Source organism: Microtus oregoni, unplaced genomic scaffold (assembly GCF_018167655.1).
Source record: "Microtus oregoni isolate MIOR12 unplaced genomic scaffold, Mior012 000097F_ref0000449, whole genome shotgun sequence".
Lineage (NCBI taxonomy): Eukaryota > Metazoa > Chordata > Mammalia > Rodentia > Cricetidae > Microtus > Microtus oregoni.
In genome coordinates this window covers 2,119,390-2,138,473 of record NW_024544710.1, presented here as the reverse complement: position 1 = coordinate 2,138,473, position 19,084 = coordinate 2,119,390, and the positions used below count along the sequence as shown (strand labels likewise).

The 19,084-nt window shown below is 39.7% G+C and overlaps 1 protein-coding gene across 2 annotated transcripts in view; it reads left to right on the top strand.

The window, feature by feature from the left end:
* The window catches only part of LOC121442897 (cysteine-rich hydrophobic domain-containing protein 1-like), a 38,165-nt gene extending 30,742 nt beyond the window's left edge, over positions 1-7,423 (top strand). The window contains exons 4-6 of one of the 2 annotated variants that reach the window (XM_041644540.1): positions 5,053-5,109; positions 5,377-5,436; positions 7,135-7,423. In XM_041644540.1, the coding sequence (XP_041500474.1) occupies positions 5,053-5,109; positions 5,377-5,436; positions 7,135-7,185 (168 nt within the window). In that variant the 3' untranslated portion in view covers positions 7,186-7,423. The remainder of the gene's footprint in view (positions 1-5,052; positions 5,110-5,376; positions 5,437-7,134) is intronic. The other variant, XM_041644541.1, reaches the window with a different exon arrangement.
* The last annotated feature ends 11,661 nt before the right edge of the window (positions 7,424-19,084 follow it).

Genomic DNA, 19,084 nt, shown 5'->3' with positions numbered 1-19,084 from the left:
GACAGACTCCAAAACCACAGAGAAACCTTGTCTCGAAAAAAAAAGGGGGGGAGAGGATATGAAATTGGGGACGGGGGGCAGAATGGTACAGCCTAAATGTTTACATCTCCCAAAATTGCTGTGTTGAAAGCTAATCATCATGTGATGGTATTGGGGAGTGGGGCTTTGGAAAAGTGATTACATCATGAGCCAGGGCCCTTATGAACAGAATGAATGCCCTTATTAAAAAAACCCTAGATAGCCGGGCGGTGGTGGCGCATGCCTTTAATCCCTCGGGAGGCAGAGGCAGGCGGATCTCTGTGAGTTCGAGACCAGCCTGGTCTACAGAGCTAGTTCCAGGACAGGCTCCAAAGCCACAGAGAAACCCTGTCTCGAAAAAAAACCAAAAAAAAAAAAGAAAAAAAAAAGAAACCCTAGATAACTGTCTCACCCCTCTGCCAAAAAGAATGACATGGCAAGAAGATGACTATGCATGAGCCAAGAATTAGTGCCTCATGTGATACTGCGTCTTCAGGCAATATGTTCTTGGGCATCTCCGCTTCCATACCTCTGAGGACTAAATATCTGCTTTTCTTTTCTTTTTTTTTAATATTTATTTATTTATTTATGCAATATTCTTTCTGTGTGTATGCCTGAAGGCCAGAAGAGGGCACCATTACAGATGGTTGTGAGCCACCATGTGGTTGCTGGGAATTGAACTCAGGACCTTTGGAAGAGCAGGCAATGCTCTTAACCGCTGAGCCATCTCTCCAGCCCCTAAATATCTGCTTTTCAAAAGCCACCTGCTCCATGGTAAACTGTTACAGGAATGTGAGCAGCCAGATACATACCCCATTCTTTCTGTCTTGTCTTTCTTGTCCTATCACATTAGCTATGATAACCACTGTGATTTTGTTGTTGTTGTTTTGGTTTTATGAGACACGATTTCTCTGTGTGGCCCTGACTATCCTAGAACCAGCTCTGTAGACCAGACTGGCCTCGAACTCACAGAGATCTGCCTGTCTCTGCCTCCTAAGCATTGGAATTAAAGGTGTGTGCCACCACCACCTGGCTCACTGTGACTTTTAATAGGAATATTGGCTATGTACCTCAGCTGTTCCATGTGTGATCTTAGCTATGAATTTAGCTGTGCTTTTTCTAGATCTTATTCTTCAAGTTGAAGAAGTTCCTTCCTATTCTGAGTCCACTCAGTGTTGTTTCATTTTGTCAGAAACCTTAAATGTATTGGTACGAGCACATGATATTTCTTTACATTTGCTAATATGATGGATTGATTTTCAAATCCCACTTGGCTGTGATAAATACCTTACTGTATTTGTAATGTTTAATTTGGGATTATTGTAGCATTGTTTACAAAGAAATACCAGCTAACCTACAGGTATGTTTGTGTAGCATCTTTATTTGGTTTGAGTACTATGGAAATAATGGCCCTGTAGACAAGTTAGGAAGGATTTGCTCTGTCCCTGTTTTCTGGATGATATTACTGAGAAATACTAATTTCTTCCTTAACGATTTCATAGAATTCAGCAGTGAATCCATATAGGTCAAATGATCTCTATGCAGGAGATATCATTATTTAATTTCTTATTTATTTCTCTATTTTTATGTGTATGGGTGTTGTGCCTTTATGTATGTATATGCACCACTTGTGCACCTGTTGTTCATGGAGGCCAGAAGAGGGCATTGCATGCCCCGAAACTAGAGTTACAGACACTTGTGAGCTGCCACTCGGGTGCTCAACCTGGATCCTCTGTAAGAGTAGCAAATTTGACCAAACTTCATACATTCTTTTTTTTAAAATATTTATTTATTTATTATATATACAATATTCTGTGTGTGTGTGTGTCCGCAGGCCAGAAGAGGGCACTAAATCTCATTACAGATGGTTGTGAGCCACCATGTGGTTGCTGGGAATTGAACTCATGACCTTTGGAAGAGCAGGCAATGCTCTTAACCACTGAGCCATCTCTCCAGCCCCTTCATACATTCTTTTAATCCCAGCACTCAGGAGACAGCAGTAGGTGGGTCTTTGCAAGTTTAAGACCCCTGTGAGTTCGAGGCCAGCCTGATCTACACAGTGAGTTATCAGGACAGCCCGGGCTGCATAGTAAGACCCTGTCTTAAAAAAAAAAAGAAAGGGGGGGAGCAAAAAGAAAAAAAGAGAAAGTGAGGTCTTGAGAACTGCTAAGCCTATACAGAAACCTGGACCTAGAGCGCCACCTGGTGTCACAACAGCAGAAGTGACTGCAGGCAAAACAAAACCAAACTCTGGAAAAGCTAGATATTTATACACCTTTCTTTATTAACTTTTTTGAGACAGAGTATCACTACGTAGAGTTTGCTGTCTTGGAACTTTGTAGACCAGGCTGGCCTCAAATCACACAAATCCATCTGCGTCACCCTCCCGAGTGCCGGGATTAAAGGCGTGTGCCACCATCCCCTACTAAATTTCACCATTTCCCTCCTGCTCCTCCAAAATTCTGCTAGTCTCAGCAATGAAAAAGTTGGCTTCAAAGTGGTCTACCGATCCATATATCATCATACTGAGAACTGGGAATTAGACAGATTTCCCGATAGGCAGACAGGTAGGGAGAGGAGCCATGACTAGGTAATGAAGGTGGCATACTTCCAAAATGGCTGACTTCTTCCCTACCCCCCATTCCCACCTCCCACCCCTGGTGAGAAATTAAAAGCAGAGTGGTTCAAACAAAAGCCTAAAGAATTTTTTTTTCCTCTTTCACCAGTTGGCCCTTCTGCTAATGGACCGGTTTGGACTGGTTCTTTGCTGGTTGTTTTGTTGTTTTTCTGTTCCATTGTGGGGGTTCTTTACATGTTTTGGAGTTTAATTCAGGTGTATGACTTGCAGATAATGGTCTCACATTCTGCGTGTTGCCTTTTGATTTCTTTTTTTATTTTCTCCCTGTCTGGGTTTTATGTTTTGGGTTGTTTTTTTTTTTTTTTTTTTGGTGGGAGTTGGGAGAGGTGCTAGGGTTTTCTGTTATTGTTTTGTTTTGGGTGGGTATTTTTGTTGGGGGGTTCATATTAAAAGAAAACATTGCCAAAAGCAGTATAAAGGAGCTTATTGCATATTATCTTTTTTTAAAAAATGAGTTTTCTAGCTTCTGAGTAAATATTTAGCTTTTAATTCATCTGAGTTAATATAAGAAAGCTTGGACCAACTTCACGCTTACCTTTAGATATCCGGTTTCCCAACACCATTCAGGAAACTCCTGCCTTCCCAGTGTGCACTTTTGCTAGCCTTCTTGAAAATTACTTGATCGTGTGTGGGTTTATTTTTAGGTTCCCTGTTCTGTTCTACTGGTCTATGTCTGAGGGGGTTGTTTTGTGTGTGTGTGTGTGTGTGTGTGTGTGTGTGTGTGTGTGTGTGTGTGTTGGCACCCATGGAGTCCAGAAAGAGGTGTCAGATCCCCTGGAGTAAGAATTACAACTGGGGGGCTGGAGAGATGGCTCAGAGGTTAAGAGCATTGCCTGCTCTTCCTAAGGTCCTGAGTTCAATTCCCAGCAACCACATGGTGGCTCACAACCATCTGTAATGAGATCTGGTGCCCTCTTCTGGCCTGCTGGCATGCACACAGACAGAATATTGTATACATAATAAATAAATATTTAAAAAAAAAGAATTACAACTGGTTATAAATCTCCCAGCATGGATGCTAGAAACTGAATCCCAGTCCTCTGCAAGAGCAGCCATTATGTCTGTCTTTTACACTAGTGTCCCACTGTTTTGATTATCCTTTCAATTAAGAGTTTCACATCAGGACACGTGATGGCTTTAACCTTTGCTCTTTCTCGAGATTCTTTTGTCTCTGAAGGTCTTTGGTGGTCCCATACAAGTCTGAGGATTTTCTTTCTCATTTGTGTATTGCCTTAAGCAGTGTGTACAGTTCAACAATAGAATGCATCATTTCATGATCAAAATACAGGTCTTTCTACTGAATTTTCTTTTCAATTTTTTTTTTTTACAAACGACTCCTTCCTCCCTTTTCTTATTTATGTATTTTGACGCAGGATCTCACTTGTGGCACCTACTCCTAACTGTGCAGAACTCACAGAGTGCACCTCCCAAATGCTGGGGAGCATCTGGGTTTCCTTCTTTTATGTTAATCAAAAACCCTTTCCAATAAGAATCAAAAATGCCTGGTAATCTTCCAGCGTTTTCAAAAGCTTTAGAGACTTTCTAACACCCTCCAATATGCATGCATTTTGAATGGATTAGAATGGAGAGACTCTGCTATGTCCGGTTCCTGCATTGTGTCATCTCTCCATTACACTTTACCATCTGCTAGGAAAACCTGGGCTGAACCAGCTTAGTTTGGAATGTGATGTGTTTACTGAAAAAGTAGTCCCGAGAAAGGTTCTCGAACATCTTTATGAGGCCCACAGCTGCTGCTGCTCCGTGTTAGCACTGTTGATGGGTTTCCATAGCTGTCCAGTGCATGGCCACGTACCACACAGCAATTCATATGCATACTTCATTTGGAAAAGCATAAATTAGGGGCTGGAGAGATGGCTCAAAGGGTAAGAGCACTGGTTGCTCTTCCAGAGATCCCGAGTTCAATTCCCGGCAACCACATGGTGGCTCACAACCATCTGTAATGAGACCTGGTGCCTTCCTTGCCAGCAGTACATTGTATGCTTAATAAATAAATATTTTTTTAAAAAGGCATAAATTAAAATTTGATGGATGGATGAGTGGGTGGAGAGATCTTGTTTGTTTGTTTGGGGGGGGGGTTGTTGTTGTTTTTTGAGACATTGTTTCTCTGTAGCTTTGGAGCCTGTCCTGGTACTCCCTTTGTAGACCAGGCTGGCCTCAAACTCACAGAGAGATTTTTTTTTTTTATAGCTATGCAGTAACCACTCAAAGTGTTACTTCACTTTTGGCAGTTTCTATATATGTTGCACTTTTTTCTGATTTGTAATAAAAAAAAAACAAAAAATGAGTAATGCCTTACAAGAAGACAAAAAACACAGATACATGTAGCTTATAATGTTTAAGTTATCTTCTCATGGAATCTTAATCCTTTTTCTTAGACCAGAAGATCAATTCAGAAGTTACTAGAATGGGAAAATAACAGATTATACCACAAGGTAAGAAATTTAAGGCAAGTAGGTACCCTATTTATAGTTTTGAATTATCAAATTGAAAAAGTAAGTACTAAGTGAATTAATCCAGCATACAAAGGAATGGATTAGCAAACTTAATCCTTTTACCCCGTTACTAGCATATCTTCTGGGTAAGGTATTTGAGGTGCTGTTTTATGGCATGCAGCCTAGATTTTACTCTTATTCAAATGCAGTACATTGCAATTAACCAAAGATGATAGAAAAATTCTTAACCAAACTCTACCTTTTTAGCTTGCTTTGCACTGGAAGTTGACTAAAAGGAAATGTGAAACTAGCAATATGATGGAATATGTAAGTATGAAGCTGTTTTAATTATTCTTGTGATTTCACCCCAAATGCTATGTATTGCTTACTGTGTTTGCCATCTGTTGTTCAGGCCCTTTAGCTTCTCAGCCTGAACTTCTGTCTGTTGGGGCATAGAGGCCACCATTCATTTTCTTTAGATTTGTGGCCAACCTAAAGTATCTTGAAAGCCTACAGATCATGTACATCTTAGAAAAGTCTCAGCTCAAAATGTTGTACACCCTAACCTACAGCACTGAGAACAGCTGCTGCCTAGCAAAATACACCACGGTGCAAGTGTGTCAAAAAAAAAAAAAAAAGAATAAAAAAACTTACCTAAGGAATTAACTTTCAATTCTGGAACCATATCCCTGGCTTTTCTTTTCTTTTTTTTTTCTCTCTTTTTTTTTCCCATAAAGTCATCTCGTACCTGGCTTTTCTTTCTTTTATTTATTTATTTTTTTTGGTTTTTGTTTGTTTTGTTTTGTTTTTCCTGTTTGGTTGTTTGGTTTAGTTTTTCGAGACAAGGTTTCTGTGTGTAACAGCCCTGGCTGTCCTGGAATTCACACTCTGTAGACCAGGCTGTCCTCAGACTCACAAGAGATCCACCTGCCTGTGCCTTCAGGTGCCACCACCACCTGGCTATCTGGTTCATCTTTAATATGGCTGAAATTTGACTTGGAGTGAATAAACTATTGAATAAATAAAATCTATTAAAATAGATTTAAATATTGGCTAAGCATTTTTACTGAAAATATGCGGTCTTGCTGGGTGCAGTGGCACACACCTCTCATCCTAGCACTTGGGTGTCAGGGGCAAGTGGATCTCGAAGTTTCAGGCCAGCCAGGGTAACATAATGAGACCCTATCTCAAAACAATTTCAAAAAGAAAAGAAAACAGGCAGCTTTAATCATAAAGCATAAGAGCACTTCGAAACAACATGATCTAGTCCACCATCATGGATCTTCCAAGCTCCCAATGTTTATCATTAAACATGCCAGGTCTGAGACTATAGTGCAGTTGGTAAAGTACTTGTCCAGCATCTAGAGCCCTGAGTTTGATCCTTAGGACTGTCTTCATCATGATGATAATAATAGCTTAATAAGAGAAGTTCCTCCTGCCTTTAATTCCAGCACTTGGAAGCAGAAGCAGGTAGGTGTCTGTGAGTTTGGGGCCGGCTTGATCTATATAGAGAGTTCCAGGCTGGCCAGGGCCACAAATTGAGGCTCTTGTCTCACAAAAACAGAAATCTTGGAAGCCCTTCTGCAATTCGCTTGTTTTATAGTCAATCATTTGGACAACTCCTATTTTGCAAACAACTTTCAAAAAATAATAATCCTCAACTAATATTAGCTGTTTTAATTGAAAAATAAAATAAAAACTGGTATTATTTTTCCTAATCTGTATAAAGTAGTTTTAATCTCTTCTACTTGGCTCTAGGATATAAAAATGTAATAGAATTTGGTTCTAAGAAAGTAACTGTTGGAAATCAGGCAGTAGCAGCTGTCAGTTCTAGCGGGTAGGTTCACCGTCCTGTTCAGTTTTGAAAAGCATGGCCTGTTTTGTCACATCTTGTATATTTTACTTACTTCCTGTAATTCAGAATGAAAATACAGTCCTGTGGAAATCAACTAGACTTTGCAAGTTTATGTACATTAAATAAAGATTATTTTGTCAATATATTCTTTTCTTTTTTTTTTTTTACAGGTAATCCTAATAGAATTCTTACCAAAATACCCCATATTCCGACCTGACTGAGGAGTTTTGTTCGGTCACTTCTGTGTTTTCTGTCATTTCCTACCCTTAGTGCCTTGTAGATGATCTTGGAATGGAGAAGTCTCCTTTGCTGTGTTCAATTTATTCTTTATAACAGTAGAATATTCTTCTCACTCTTTTATTTGTGTTGATTTAAGAAGGCAATTTGCACATCTTTTTTGTTATTAAATGAGGCTTGTGTTTTGCACTCTCAATTTTTAAATAAATACACACAAACATATACAATCATACGTAGTTGACACTAAAAACATCAGTGCTGGTGTGTAAAGAAACAAACAAAACCCTTGTTCTGAGCATGCTGCCTTAGGATTTTCACACTCACCGTTTCTAAATACGCATCATTTTCTAGGCTATTTAATGCTCTGTAATCCCTTACTGGACACACCCAAATACGCTTTTGGTAGCTTTTAGAAATGGTTTTACTCTGCTTTTAAAGAACATGCAATTAATAGCACTGGTTTCCTCCTGCACTTTGCTAAATTGTCACTTATGTTAGTGGATAAAATATTTAAACTCCTAAAGACTTGTAAATATTGTCTCTTTGCATAATGTAAAATGTGGTATGCCATGGTTTACAGGATTATTATTATTAATGTATTAACAACATGTCCACGTAGATTTTGATATGAAGTTTGCAAGCATCCTTTTGAATGTAGAGACCTTTAACATGCTGTTTTGTGGCAAAGCCAACATGAGTATGTTAAATTTCAGGTGTGGGGCAAGATTGCCCTTCCTAACAAAGTGGATTAAAATTGAAACCATTAGTTCAGACCTTGTGAGTTACACCTGAGACCAAGAATCTTATTTTTTCCATTTAATTCACTGCTCTTCATTTGTCCTCCATTCCACCCCCTCAAAATAGTTGACATCTAACTCATCTTATGGCCGCGTTAGCTCTCATTTCCTTTCCCCTATGTGTCTTTTCCCTCCTTTGAAAATACATAGAATTTCCCCTTTTAAGTGTCTTGAGAGCCAATTCATCCTGGTGCAGGCCTTTAATCCCAGTACTTAGGAGGCTAAAGCAGTGGATCTCTGAGTTCAAGTCCAGCCTGATCTGCATAATGAGTTCCAGGACATCCAGGGCTACACAGAGAAACACTGTCTCAAAAAAAAAAATCAAAAAAGTGTTTTGAGATTTTTAATCTTGTGAGATATCAAGGCCTCCATGAAAGCCACATTTTAGCCTGCATTTTACATTGAGAAAGAGTGCTGAGAAGCTGTAGCTATGGACTATGCAGTAGTCTAGTCAGAGCTGGGAAAATATTCTTAGCCTTCTGCTTGAGAATCCTTTCTAAACATTTTGAAATTATCAATGAGGAAAGACAAGTAAAATTTAGATAAAATTGTATTCCGTTTGTAAATTGATCATGTGTTTTGGTTGGAACATGCATCTTTCTCTCTTTTTTTTTTTTTACAGTTAAATTGAGTGAGATTACCCCTCTGGTTCTACTACAATTTGAAATTAAAATATAACAAAAGTTTGATATCACACGAATTCAACTGCAAGGGAATGCCTGTATATGGGCATTGTTTGTACTTGCCATTACTGAATACATTCTCTTTATCCTTCTTAACTGCTTTTAAGTCAGTTCATTTTATTGAACAGAACAATCATTTCTGCATACAAGGTCAAGCCTTTTAAAGCCACTTTTAAAAGTTTTGCCTAATCTGGAATCCTTATCCTTGACCAGAGGAGGAAAGACCAGTTTGGTGTTGTTCTAATGGTTTGCACAAACACTTTTGGAGACCCATCCCCCCCCATGTCACCCAGCCACCCCAGATCTCTAAATTCTAGCATATTTATTGTGTATGCCTGCAAATATGTCTGCTTGCTGCAGGATTGAAGGTGTATTTTTATAGACAAGAAGAAAGCCTCTGAAAATGCATACCCAATGTCTTGTTTTATAGCTAAGGTCAGGGAAAATCATATCTATGTTTTATGTTGCAGCTAATGTCATCAGATTTATGCTTCATACTGTGACATTTAAATACCAAAATTGATTTCCATTCCATCATAATACAAAATCTTAATCCTTACTGGTAAGATAATTCCTTGTGAATGTCAGCCCTTGGCAATCTTACATTACATTTTGAGCCTTAGAATTTGACCAAGTAGTGATCATAGATACTTTTTCTGCCGTGGACAAATCACACTTCATTTTGTTCAACAACACAAAAAACAAGAAGTGTAACGAATTGTTTCCATGAAACAGATATTGAAATAGGAATAGCTTGTATCTGGAGGTGACCAAGTATAATTCAAGTTACAATAGTATTTGTCATTAAAAATAACATTTTACAATATGTCAATTCGATTAGAACTACTCATGTGTTAATTGATTATTCAGTATAGTGATTGACTAATCATAGTTTCTCGAACTACACAGAAGACAATCTGGCTTTTTTCTTTTCTTTGTTTCACACTGCTTCCCCGCCAGGGGGGTGATTAGTTTGGTTGGGGATGAGATTCCTTCTTAGTGAAATGAATCAACAAATGCTAATGTGACGGAGTGCGCCTTGGTCTCTAATTCCTCCCCCACCACACTGTTTTTCCCTTAGCCTCAGGATAGAGTGTAACTTGTATTTTTCCATTGGGTTAACCAACTATTTTGTGAAAGTTATTTTTGATTGAAAAAAACATAACTTTAATTTCTTTGATACATAATATCCCTTTATTAAAACTGCCATGGTAGTTTCCAGAGGAAAAACATTTTAAAATAGCATGTTTTTGCCAAAGCATTTCAATCTCACCAGACTTGGAGATTGCAAATTAAAAGACTTTTTTCTAAGTCACATTCTGAAAAACCTGGCATGCTGGTTTGCACTTTTAATCCCACAATTTCAGAAACTAAAGCAAGAGAATTGCCATGAATTGGAAGCCAGCCTGGGCTACAGAATGAGACCCTGTCTCCAAAGAAAAGAAATGAAAGAGCATGGTTTCTGTTACTTCTCATTTGGTCCAAGATTCTGGCTTAATAAATTGATTCAACTGGTCATTTTAAAGCTTGTCCATAAGGCAAGTAGCATCTATATTATTAATAAAAACATGGACAAATGTCATTAGCCGAATAACTCCATCTCAAGACATGTCCTCTATGTGTTCCCCTAATTTAGGAAAGAGATTATTGTAACTTTAGAAGTAGATGGGAAAGTGCCTTGACTTTTTCAAAGATAGCATGGTATGTGGAAGAAAGCAGAGTGAATGAATTATTAGAAATTATTCTTTTCAACTAGGCATGATAGCACAAGGTTATTGATTGCCTCTTATTTAAGCCCATTTACTTATCTTCCAAACATGAGATACATTAATGACAAAATATCATTGAATAAAACTATCAGTCACTTAAAATTACTGTAATTTTAATGCTAGTAAGCATAGAATTCAACATGGTTCTGGAAGGACAGTGGTCTTTGATTAAAGACCCTACTAAAACTCATATATTTCTTATACTAGCATGTTCTATAAACACTAATATCTCAGAATTTTAACTGTGTTCATGCCTAGCATTGCCATTTTACTGAGAGTTATTGTTGCCTTTGATAATTTGAGTAAAGCTCAATAACATTTGTAAACCTATCAAGAGTTAGGTATTTCCAAATGTCTGTGACCTTGTAAGTCATTAGCACTTTGATTTTTGTTTACAGATAAGCTGCCACTTAAAAATTAAAGCACTACTTGAACATGCAGACCCCAAACAAAATTTCATTTGAATTTACTATATGCCCTAGGCAAATATAGAATATACTTACCTGATTAATCGGAACAATTCATATAGTAGAAATATTTTTTTTTACTAAATTAACTGGAAGTGTTCAAGTTCATTGAAATTAAGCCTAAATATGCCTATAAAAATCTGCTTCTTTTTAAAAAAGAAAAGAAAAAGGTCTATTTTACAACTATCAAGTCATTCAGGATCCCTTGAGTGGTGAACTGTTGGAAGGTTTTTCATGGTGAAGAATAAGTTTATTAATACTTGTTCATGTACTTGTGAGCAAAAATAATTGAAAATATCTATAAGTATATCCTTCCATGTATGTATGTGTGAGTGTGTGTATATATGTGTGTGTGTGTATATAATCCTTACCTTGTTCCAACATTTCCTTACCTGATTCTGAGCCAGCCTTTTTAATTTGATGATGGCAACCTGAGAATATGTTCCATTTTCTGTGAATTTTGTCGAAGTCAGACTTAATGAAGAAACAATCTAATATTGTGGCCCCCAGGCAAGTGACCTAAAGTACATGTCAGTGTTTCCATCTGTAAAAGGAGAGGGTTGAACCTTGAGCTGGACAACAAAAAAAAAAAAGAGAAATGATCTAACACACCATGGTTCTGAGAAGCCGTGGAAGATCTTGACTGTGCAGACTTGGTGGAAACTCACAGTGCCTTGCGCAGTTTGAGTTCAGTTTGCTGCCTCGCTGCTAGTCGATGTGTGTTAATAAAAGCACACTCAAAGAACCAAATCTCTGGTAGACCTATCCCCTCTGTGCTGAGAAAAATGAATAGCATTTCCCTAGGAAGCAAGGGCTGGGATCTCTGTTTGCATGTGGGATACAACTATGCAGTTGGTATCCAGGCAAGAACTGGAGCTGTGACAACAGCAGACATGGAAAAGTGTCCCCTTAGAGTATGTGAAGAGTTGCATATCCAATTTCACATCTGCTTCAGTCTCTCACCAAGTTCCCTACCCTCAACAAAATCTATTGGAATGAATTTAGAAAATTAAGTGGAAAGGAAAATGGCCTAGAGTTCAACCCCAAGTCACTTTTGGTTTAATTTTTAGCTCGGCTGCTTAATCCCTCTGTACCTCATGTTCTCATTGTTGAAGTGGGGACGACATCTGGACCTACCTCACAGGGATATTGAAGGTCTTTTTCGTGTGCTCATATGCTTAGAAACTGACTAAAAGAAATATTGGATCGAATAATTACATAATTTCTAAGGAGATGTGGCTTTCAATCCACATTGTTGTTTTCTTTCTTGGTAACACCCTACAGAGTAAGTGTGTGCTTGATTTATTTTTTCCATAGTCACTTTTGTTGCCAATACCCTATTTGTTAAACATGAATGATTGTACTATAGTAATACTTGATTTAGGGAGAACAGGTGGGTGTAAACCAGTGGTTCTAGCTTGGGGCAGATAAAGAGAGCAGTGGAAAGTATCCTTGAGCCTTTTTCAAGAATTAATTCGGAAAATAACACTAAAGGCCACACACTGACCTATCACATTCCTTCTCCACCAGCCGAACAAGACATGGAATCAGCATGCATTTTGCTCATGTTCTTTCCTGTTCTGTCTTTCAACATTACTTACCAACACTGATCAGAAACTGTGAGCGGAAGTGTGCTTGTATTTAATGGAAAATAGGAAGGCGTCCTTAAGTGTACTTTAATATGTACTTGAAAATGGGGAAGGAATTTAGAGATTTATATAATGAAAAAGTTGGGGGCCACTTTTCTAAAAGAATCAGGATTATTTGACCCTCTGAACATATTGCTTCCTAGTTCCTGGATGATGGAGAGAGAGAGGGGGGGGGGAGACAGAGAGAGAGAGAAGGAGAGAGAGAGAGAAGGAGAGGAGAGAGAGATTGGGCTATAAATTCGGATTATAATTTGCCCAGTTTTGGTTTGTTTCAGGATTCTGAAACTGAACTGATTCACTGAGGCGTGTCCATGTACACACAGAGGATTCAAATGTGCAGTGTTCTGGTGTCATGTTGGTCTAAATGATAATTTCTCAGCCTCTTAAAAGTTTGTGTGATGTCTGTGTGATAAGCAAGGCAATAAGTTCTCTAATGTTCCTTTTACTCCTGCTTATTTGATTTGCTTTTATCTTGGCATAATTTTCCTGCTTTTCTGTTTTATTGTAAGCAAATAGTTGGAAACTGTTTTAATGCCTGGACTTTGGAACAAGTTTCAAATGTTTGAAATTATATAATCTACAAGCTAGTTTGCCATCCTTGGACTAACCACATAAAAGTGTGAATCTCTACTGCAAGAACAGGACATCCAGATAGCTACAGAGCTGTCATTGTTCAAAAAAAAAATCTGGTTGAAATATAAGTGACTTCTACATTTTGGCAGAGGATTCCTGTTTGGACAGCTTTACCAGAAGAAAATAACAGTGGATATGTCCTTCAAACCACGAACTTTCATGCATCTTGTAGTGTTATGTAGCCTGTGGAATGAATTCCTCTTCCCCCTGGAGTCAAGGATTGACTCCCCTGAAAGAACTCAACCTATATTCAGCTGTGCCAAAATGAAGGATACCTGCCTCTGAAACTTTCACTGCTGCTTCTGTCGTTGTTCATTGTCAGATAAAATTTTATTCTCAGGATGCAAAATTCCAATAAAGTACAAATCTATGTTAATTAATTGAACCCTGTGGCTTTGGTGTGCACCTTCTTTCTTTCCTGCTTTATGTTTTCATTACTTGGGCGTGGGTACAAGAACTCAGCTGGTAGGCCGGGCGGTGGTGGCGCACGCCTTTAATCCCAGCACTCGGGAGGCAGAGGCAGGCGGATCTCTATAAGTTCGAGACCAGCCTGGTCTACAAGAGCTAGTTCCGGGACAGGCTCCAAAACCACAGAGAAACCCTGTCTCGAAAAACCACAAAAAAAAAAAAAAAAAAAGAACTCAGCAGGTACAGAGGCACTTGTTGCCAAGCCTGGTGACCTGAGTTCAATTCCTGGGAGCTACTTGGTGAAAGGAGAGAACTAACTCCTACAAGATTTCCTCTGACCTCTTCACATGCCCCCCCCCAGAGAAAGAATATAAATAAATGAATAAAAATTAATACCTAAATGTAATTAAAAGAACTTTTCCCACTTTTCTTTTTTAATAGAAAAGGGTTTATTTGGCTTACTTCCAGGTCACATTTAATCATGTTGTATAATAAAGTTAATTTATATTAATTTATATTAACGTTACATAAGTTTAGACCTTATGAAGCTATAAGCATAGTTAAGGTCAAACATGTTCACTTTAGAAAGTTCCTTCCAGGGGCTGGAGAGATGGCTCAGTGGTTAAGAGCATTGCCTGCTCTTCCAAAGGTCCTGAATTTAATTCCCAGCAACCACGTGGTGGCTCACAACCATCTGTAAAGAGGTCTGGCGCCCTCTTCTGGCCTTCAGGCATACAGACAGAATATTGTATACATAATAAATAAATAAATATTTAAAAAAAAGAAAGAAAGTTCCTTCCACAGGGTGGTTGGTAGTGCACATTTTAGTCCCAGCACTCAGGAGGCAAAGGCAGGCGGGTCTCTGAGTTCAGGGCCAGCCCTATAGAGGGAATTGCAGAACTGCACAGAAACCCTGCCTTGGAAAACTGAAAAAAAAAAAAAAAAGAAAGTTCCTTCCGACCCCATTGGTAGCAATCTAACACCTAAATTCAACAAATCAGACATGGTGTCTCAGACCTCTAATCCCAGCACTTGGGAGCCGGAAGCAGGAAGGTTATGATAAACTCAAAGCCAGCATGATCTACATAGTAAATTCCACACTAGCAGGTTCCAGACCAACTGGGGTTAGTAATGAAACTAATAATATTAAATAAATCTTTGAAAAGATCATTACTTGAAGCTTCCTTTAAATGACAGTATTTTGCATATTGCAAAATCCCATTGGTTAGAATTGTGTCTGATTCTGTAAGTAATTTATGAGTAATTTATGCCATTTATTGAATTTGGGAGCCTTCGTTGTACCCAGTGTTTGCATGTGGCTAAGTAAAAAGTTGTTTGTTTTTTTAAAAAATATTTATTTATTTATTATGCATACAATATTCTGTCCAGACCTCATTACAGATGGTTGTCAGCCACCATGTGGTTGCTAGGAATTGAACTCAGGACCTTTGGAAGAGCAGGCAATGCTCTTAACCGCTGAGCCATCTCTCCAGCCCCTAAAAGTTGTTTTTAAATGACCTTACTAAATATAAGTGTTTACTCGAGGAGTGCGGAAATGTGAAGCTACTTAGCCAGTTTTGACTCGTCACAGGTTCCTAGCATCTCCTACGTGAGTTGTACTCATCTGCAAAACATCCAGTTGTACAAGTATACCTTTTGCAAATTTCATCAAATATAGTAAAGCAAGGGTTAGAGAGATGGCTCAGCAGTTAAGAGCACTTACTACTCCTGCAAATGGTCTGGGTTCGATTTCCAGCACCCACATGGTGAGTCAGTGTCTTCAGTTCTAAGGAAATCTGACACATCGTCTGACCCCTCCCCATGGGCTCCTGTATGCATATGATGTGCATACACATACTCAGGTACACACACATTCACATAAAAATATCTTTTTAAATATCAAGGGGGAGCTAGAGGGATGGCCCAGCAGATTAGACCACCTGCTGCCCTTGCAAAGGATCTGAGTTTCCTAGCACTCACATGGCAGCTGTAACTCCAGTTCCAGGAGATCCAGCCTCCATTGACTCCCACACACACGGATTCTCAAAAGCACAAACGAGCACACACACCACATAAAAATTAATAGCAGGTCTAGCTCTGTCAATGGCAGTCATTAACAATGATTGCTGTCATATGAAAATAGCAAGTTGAAAAGCCAAGAAGTGGTGGCACAGGCCTTAATCCCAGCACTGGGGGACAGGTGGATCTCTGAGCTTGAGGCCACCCTGGTCTACAGAGTTCCGTAACAGAGAAACTCTGTCTAAAAAAGAGAAAGAAAGAAAGAAAGAAAGAAGAAAGGAAGAAAAGAAAGAAAAGAAAAGAATGCATGCAATGTACTATAACACAATAGAAGCAAATGCATTCAAAAAGCCTGGAAGAATTATTTGCCATGAATGAATCCCAATGGCTTATCTCCATCTCACAATAAGAACCCTAAAATAATGGAGCCCTAACAGCTAAAACTTGCCCAGGAACCCCATGCTGGTAGAGGAAAAGGTGAAAGACCTAGCACAAAAGAGAAACTTGCTTTTCAGGAAGAGATTTTCCACAGTTCAAACAGCTTAACTCGTGGTCAGATTAATATGCATATCTGCTGGCTTCTGTTTCTCTATCAAAGTTTAACACTGTTGTTAGGTAGATAGACCGGGATTGGTAGCCTTGCGGCTATGAGGATGGGCCTTTCTGGATTGATCTGTTTTTTCACCTGAACTCCAATTCCCTGCCCCCTTACAATTTACAATTACTATTCTTAGGTCTTCAGTTTCCTTTCAAGAAGGTGGAGATTCCAGGGCTCTGTAAAGGCCCTTTATGGGAAAGCTAAACTTCCTCCAGGTGGAAAGGATGGAATCTGAGCTCCGACTCTGCCTCTAGGTGGAGACTGACTTTCTGGTCTGCTCCCAAGATTAGAAAATGGCATACTATTGTCTTCATCCTTAGGAGTTAACCTAAAGCTGGAGGGATTGCTCAGTGTTTAAGAGGGCTTACTGCTTTTACAAAGAACAAGACCTCGCCCACAGCAAGCGGCTTGCAACTATCAGTAAGTCTAGCTCCAGGGATCTGATGCTCTCTGGCCTCCATAGGCACCGAAAGTATGTGGTGCTCATGAATTCACACAGGCACTCACATACACATGAAGCAATAATCCTTTTTAATATAGTTAATCCACTTGCACTTGGAGACCATTTCACAACTGCTTGTCAACCTTCATTCCTGAACATGCCCTCTTGCTTGGACCCTAACTCAAAACCCAGGGCTTCCTCTTCATCCCAGCAGCTGTCGAGATTTACAGCTTGCATGCTCTGTAATTTTGTTTTGTTTTATTTTTCAAGACAGGGTTTCTCTGTGACTTTGGAGCCTGTCCTGGAACTCTCTCTACAGACCAGGCTGGCCTCGAACTCACAGAGATCCATCTGTCTCTGCCTCCCGAGTGCTGGGATTAGAGGTGTGCACCACCACCACCCGACATGTACTCTAATTTAAAGATACAGAACTCATTCTTGAGAAGGAAAGTGAGCTTCCTAATTGCTTGCTTTGTTTAAAACTGACTTCATCTTCTTTGTGCGCTGAAGAGGTCCATTCTTTATCCTTCCCACTTTCTGGGTGTGAAGCTCTGACAGTCACAAAGCAGTCACATCCCAGACTGTCCTTAGAATAGTATTTAGAGCGTTTGAGCTGGGCTGAAATTTTGAGCTCACATTGGATAACCAGGGAGGCCAAAGGAGGTCAATCAAATTACCCAATGCTAAAACAAATTCAATTACCACTAATCTTTTTTTTCTTGCTTTTTCGAGATAGGGCGGGTTTCTCTGTGTACCAGCCCTGACTGCCCTGGACTCGCTTTGTAGTCCAGGCTGGCCTAGACCTCACAGAGATCCACCAGCCTCTGCCTCCTGAGTGCTGGGATTAATGGCATGTGCCACCACTGGCCATCCTTGTTTTATTTTTCAAAACAGGGTTTCTCTGTGCAACAGCCCTGGCTGTCCTGGAACTCACTATGTAGACCAGGCTGGCCTCAAACTCACAACCTCTGCCTCCCAAATTCTGGGATTAAAGACATGTGCTACCACAGCCGGCTCAACCACTAATCTTTTTAAATGAAATGTTTTCATCAATTACTTGAGAATTTCATATAGTGTTCTTTGATCATACAACTGCCTACTCCTCTCCCAGCTCCTTCCAGACCCACCTCCCTTCCCAACTGTGAGTCCTCCTCGTAGTAAATAATAAACAAACAAACCACAGTTCAATTTGTGCTGCCAAATACTCCTGGGTGTGGGCCTATCCACTGGACCTACCAGCAGCCACACTCTTCATTTTTTTATCCCAAGAACACTTTAATTTTAATTGAAGTATAATACCTTTACCAAAGTAGCATGGACCATGAATACATAGCTCACTGTCTTCTAGTCGCTAATCTGTCCCTGAAGCTTCATGTGTGGAATCTCCTTTTTTTTTGGTCTTTAAAACTGCTTTTCCCGCTCCCAATGTCCCAATGAGGAGCAGAAGGAGAGAGAACATGAGCAAAGAAGTCAGGACCACAAGGGGTGCACCCACCCACGGAGACAGTGGGGCTGATGTATTGGGAGCTCACCAAGGCCAGCTGGACTGGGACTGAAAAAGCATGGGATAAAACCGGACTCTTTGGGGCTGGAGAGATGGCTCAGAGGTTAAGGGCACTGACTGCTCTTCCTAAGGTCCTGAGTTCGATTCCCAGCAACTACATGGTGGCTCACAACCATCTGTAATGAGATCTGGTGCCCTCTCTGGCAAGTAAGCATATATGAAGACAGAACACTGTATACATAATAAATAAAAATATTTTTAAAAAAAACGGACTCTCTGAATATGGCGGACAATGTGGGCTGCTGAGAAGCCAAGGATAATGGCACTGGGTTTTGATCCTATTTCATGTTCTGGCTTTGTGGGAGCCTAGCCAGTTTGGATGTTCACCTTCCTAGACCAGGATTGAGGGGGGAGGACTTTGGTCTTTCCACAGGGCAGGGAACCCTGACTGCTCTTCAGACTGGAGAGGGAGGGGGAGAGGAGTGGGGGGAGGGGGAGAGGAGTGGGAGGAGGGGGAGGGAAATGGGAGGCGGGGAGGAGGCGGAATTTTTTTTCCAATAAAAAAAATAAATTAAAAAAAAAACTGCTTTTCCCCGAAGGGCCAACTGATAGACTCAGAGTTCTGTGGTTTTCATCCCCAACTTGTGAGATCTAATTGAGAAATGTAATGAACTTTGGTATTTGAGCCCCATCCCCAAACAACCAGAATCTCTGGGATGTAGTGATCAGGCATCTGTGTTTTTAGAACTCCCCCCAGGAATTCTGGTTTTTTCTTCCAACACCCCAATGTGCTAGGTGAAAAAAATAAATAAGGCCTAGAAAGGGGTTCAAACATAGAATGACAGTATCTGTATGGAATGTAGTAGTATCTGAATCTTTTAGCCCATTTGTGTCTTAACCTATTTTGTGCTGTT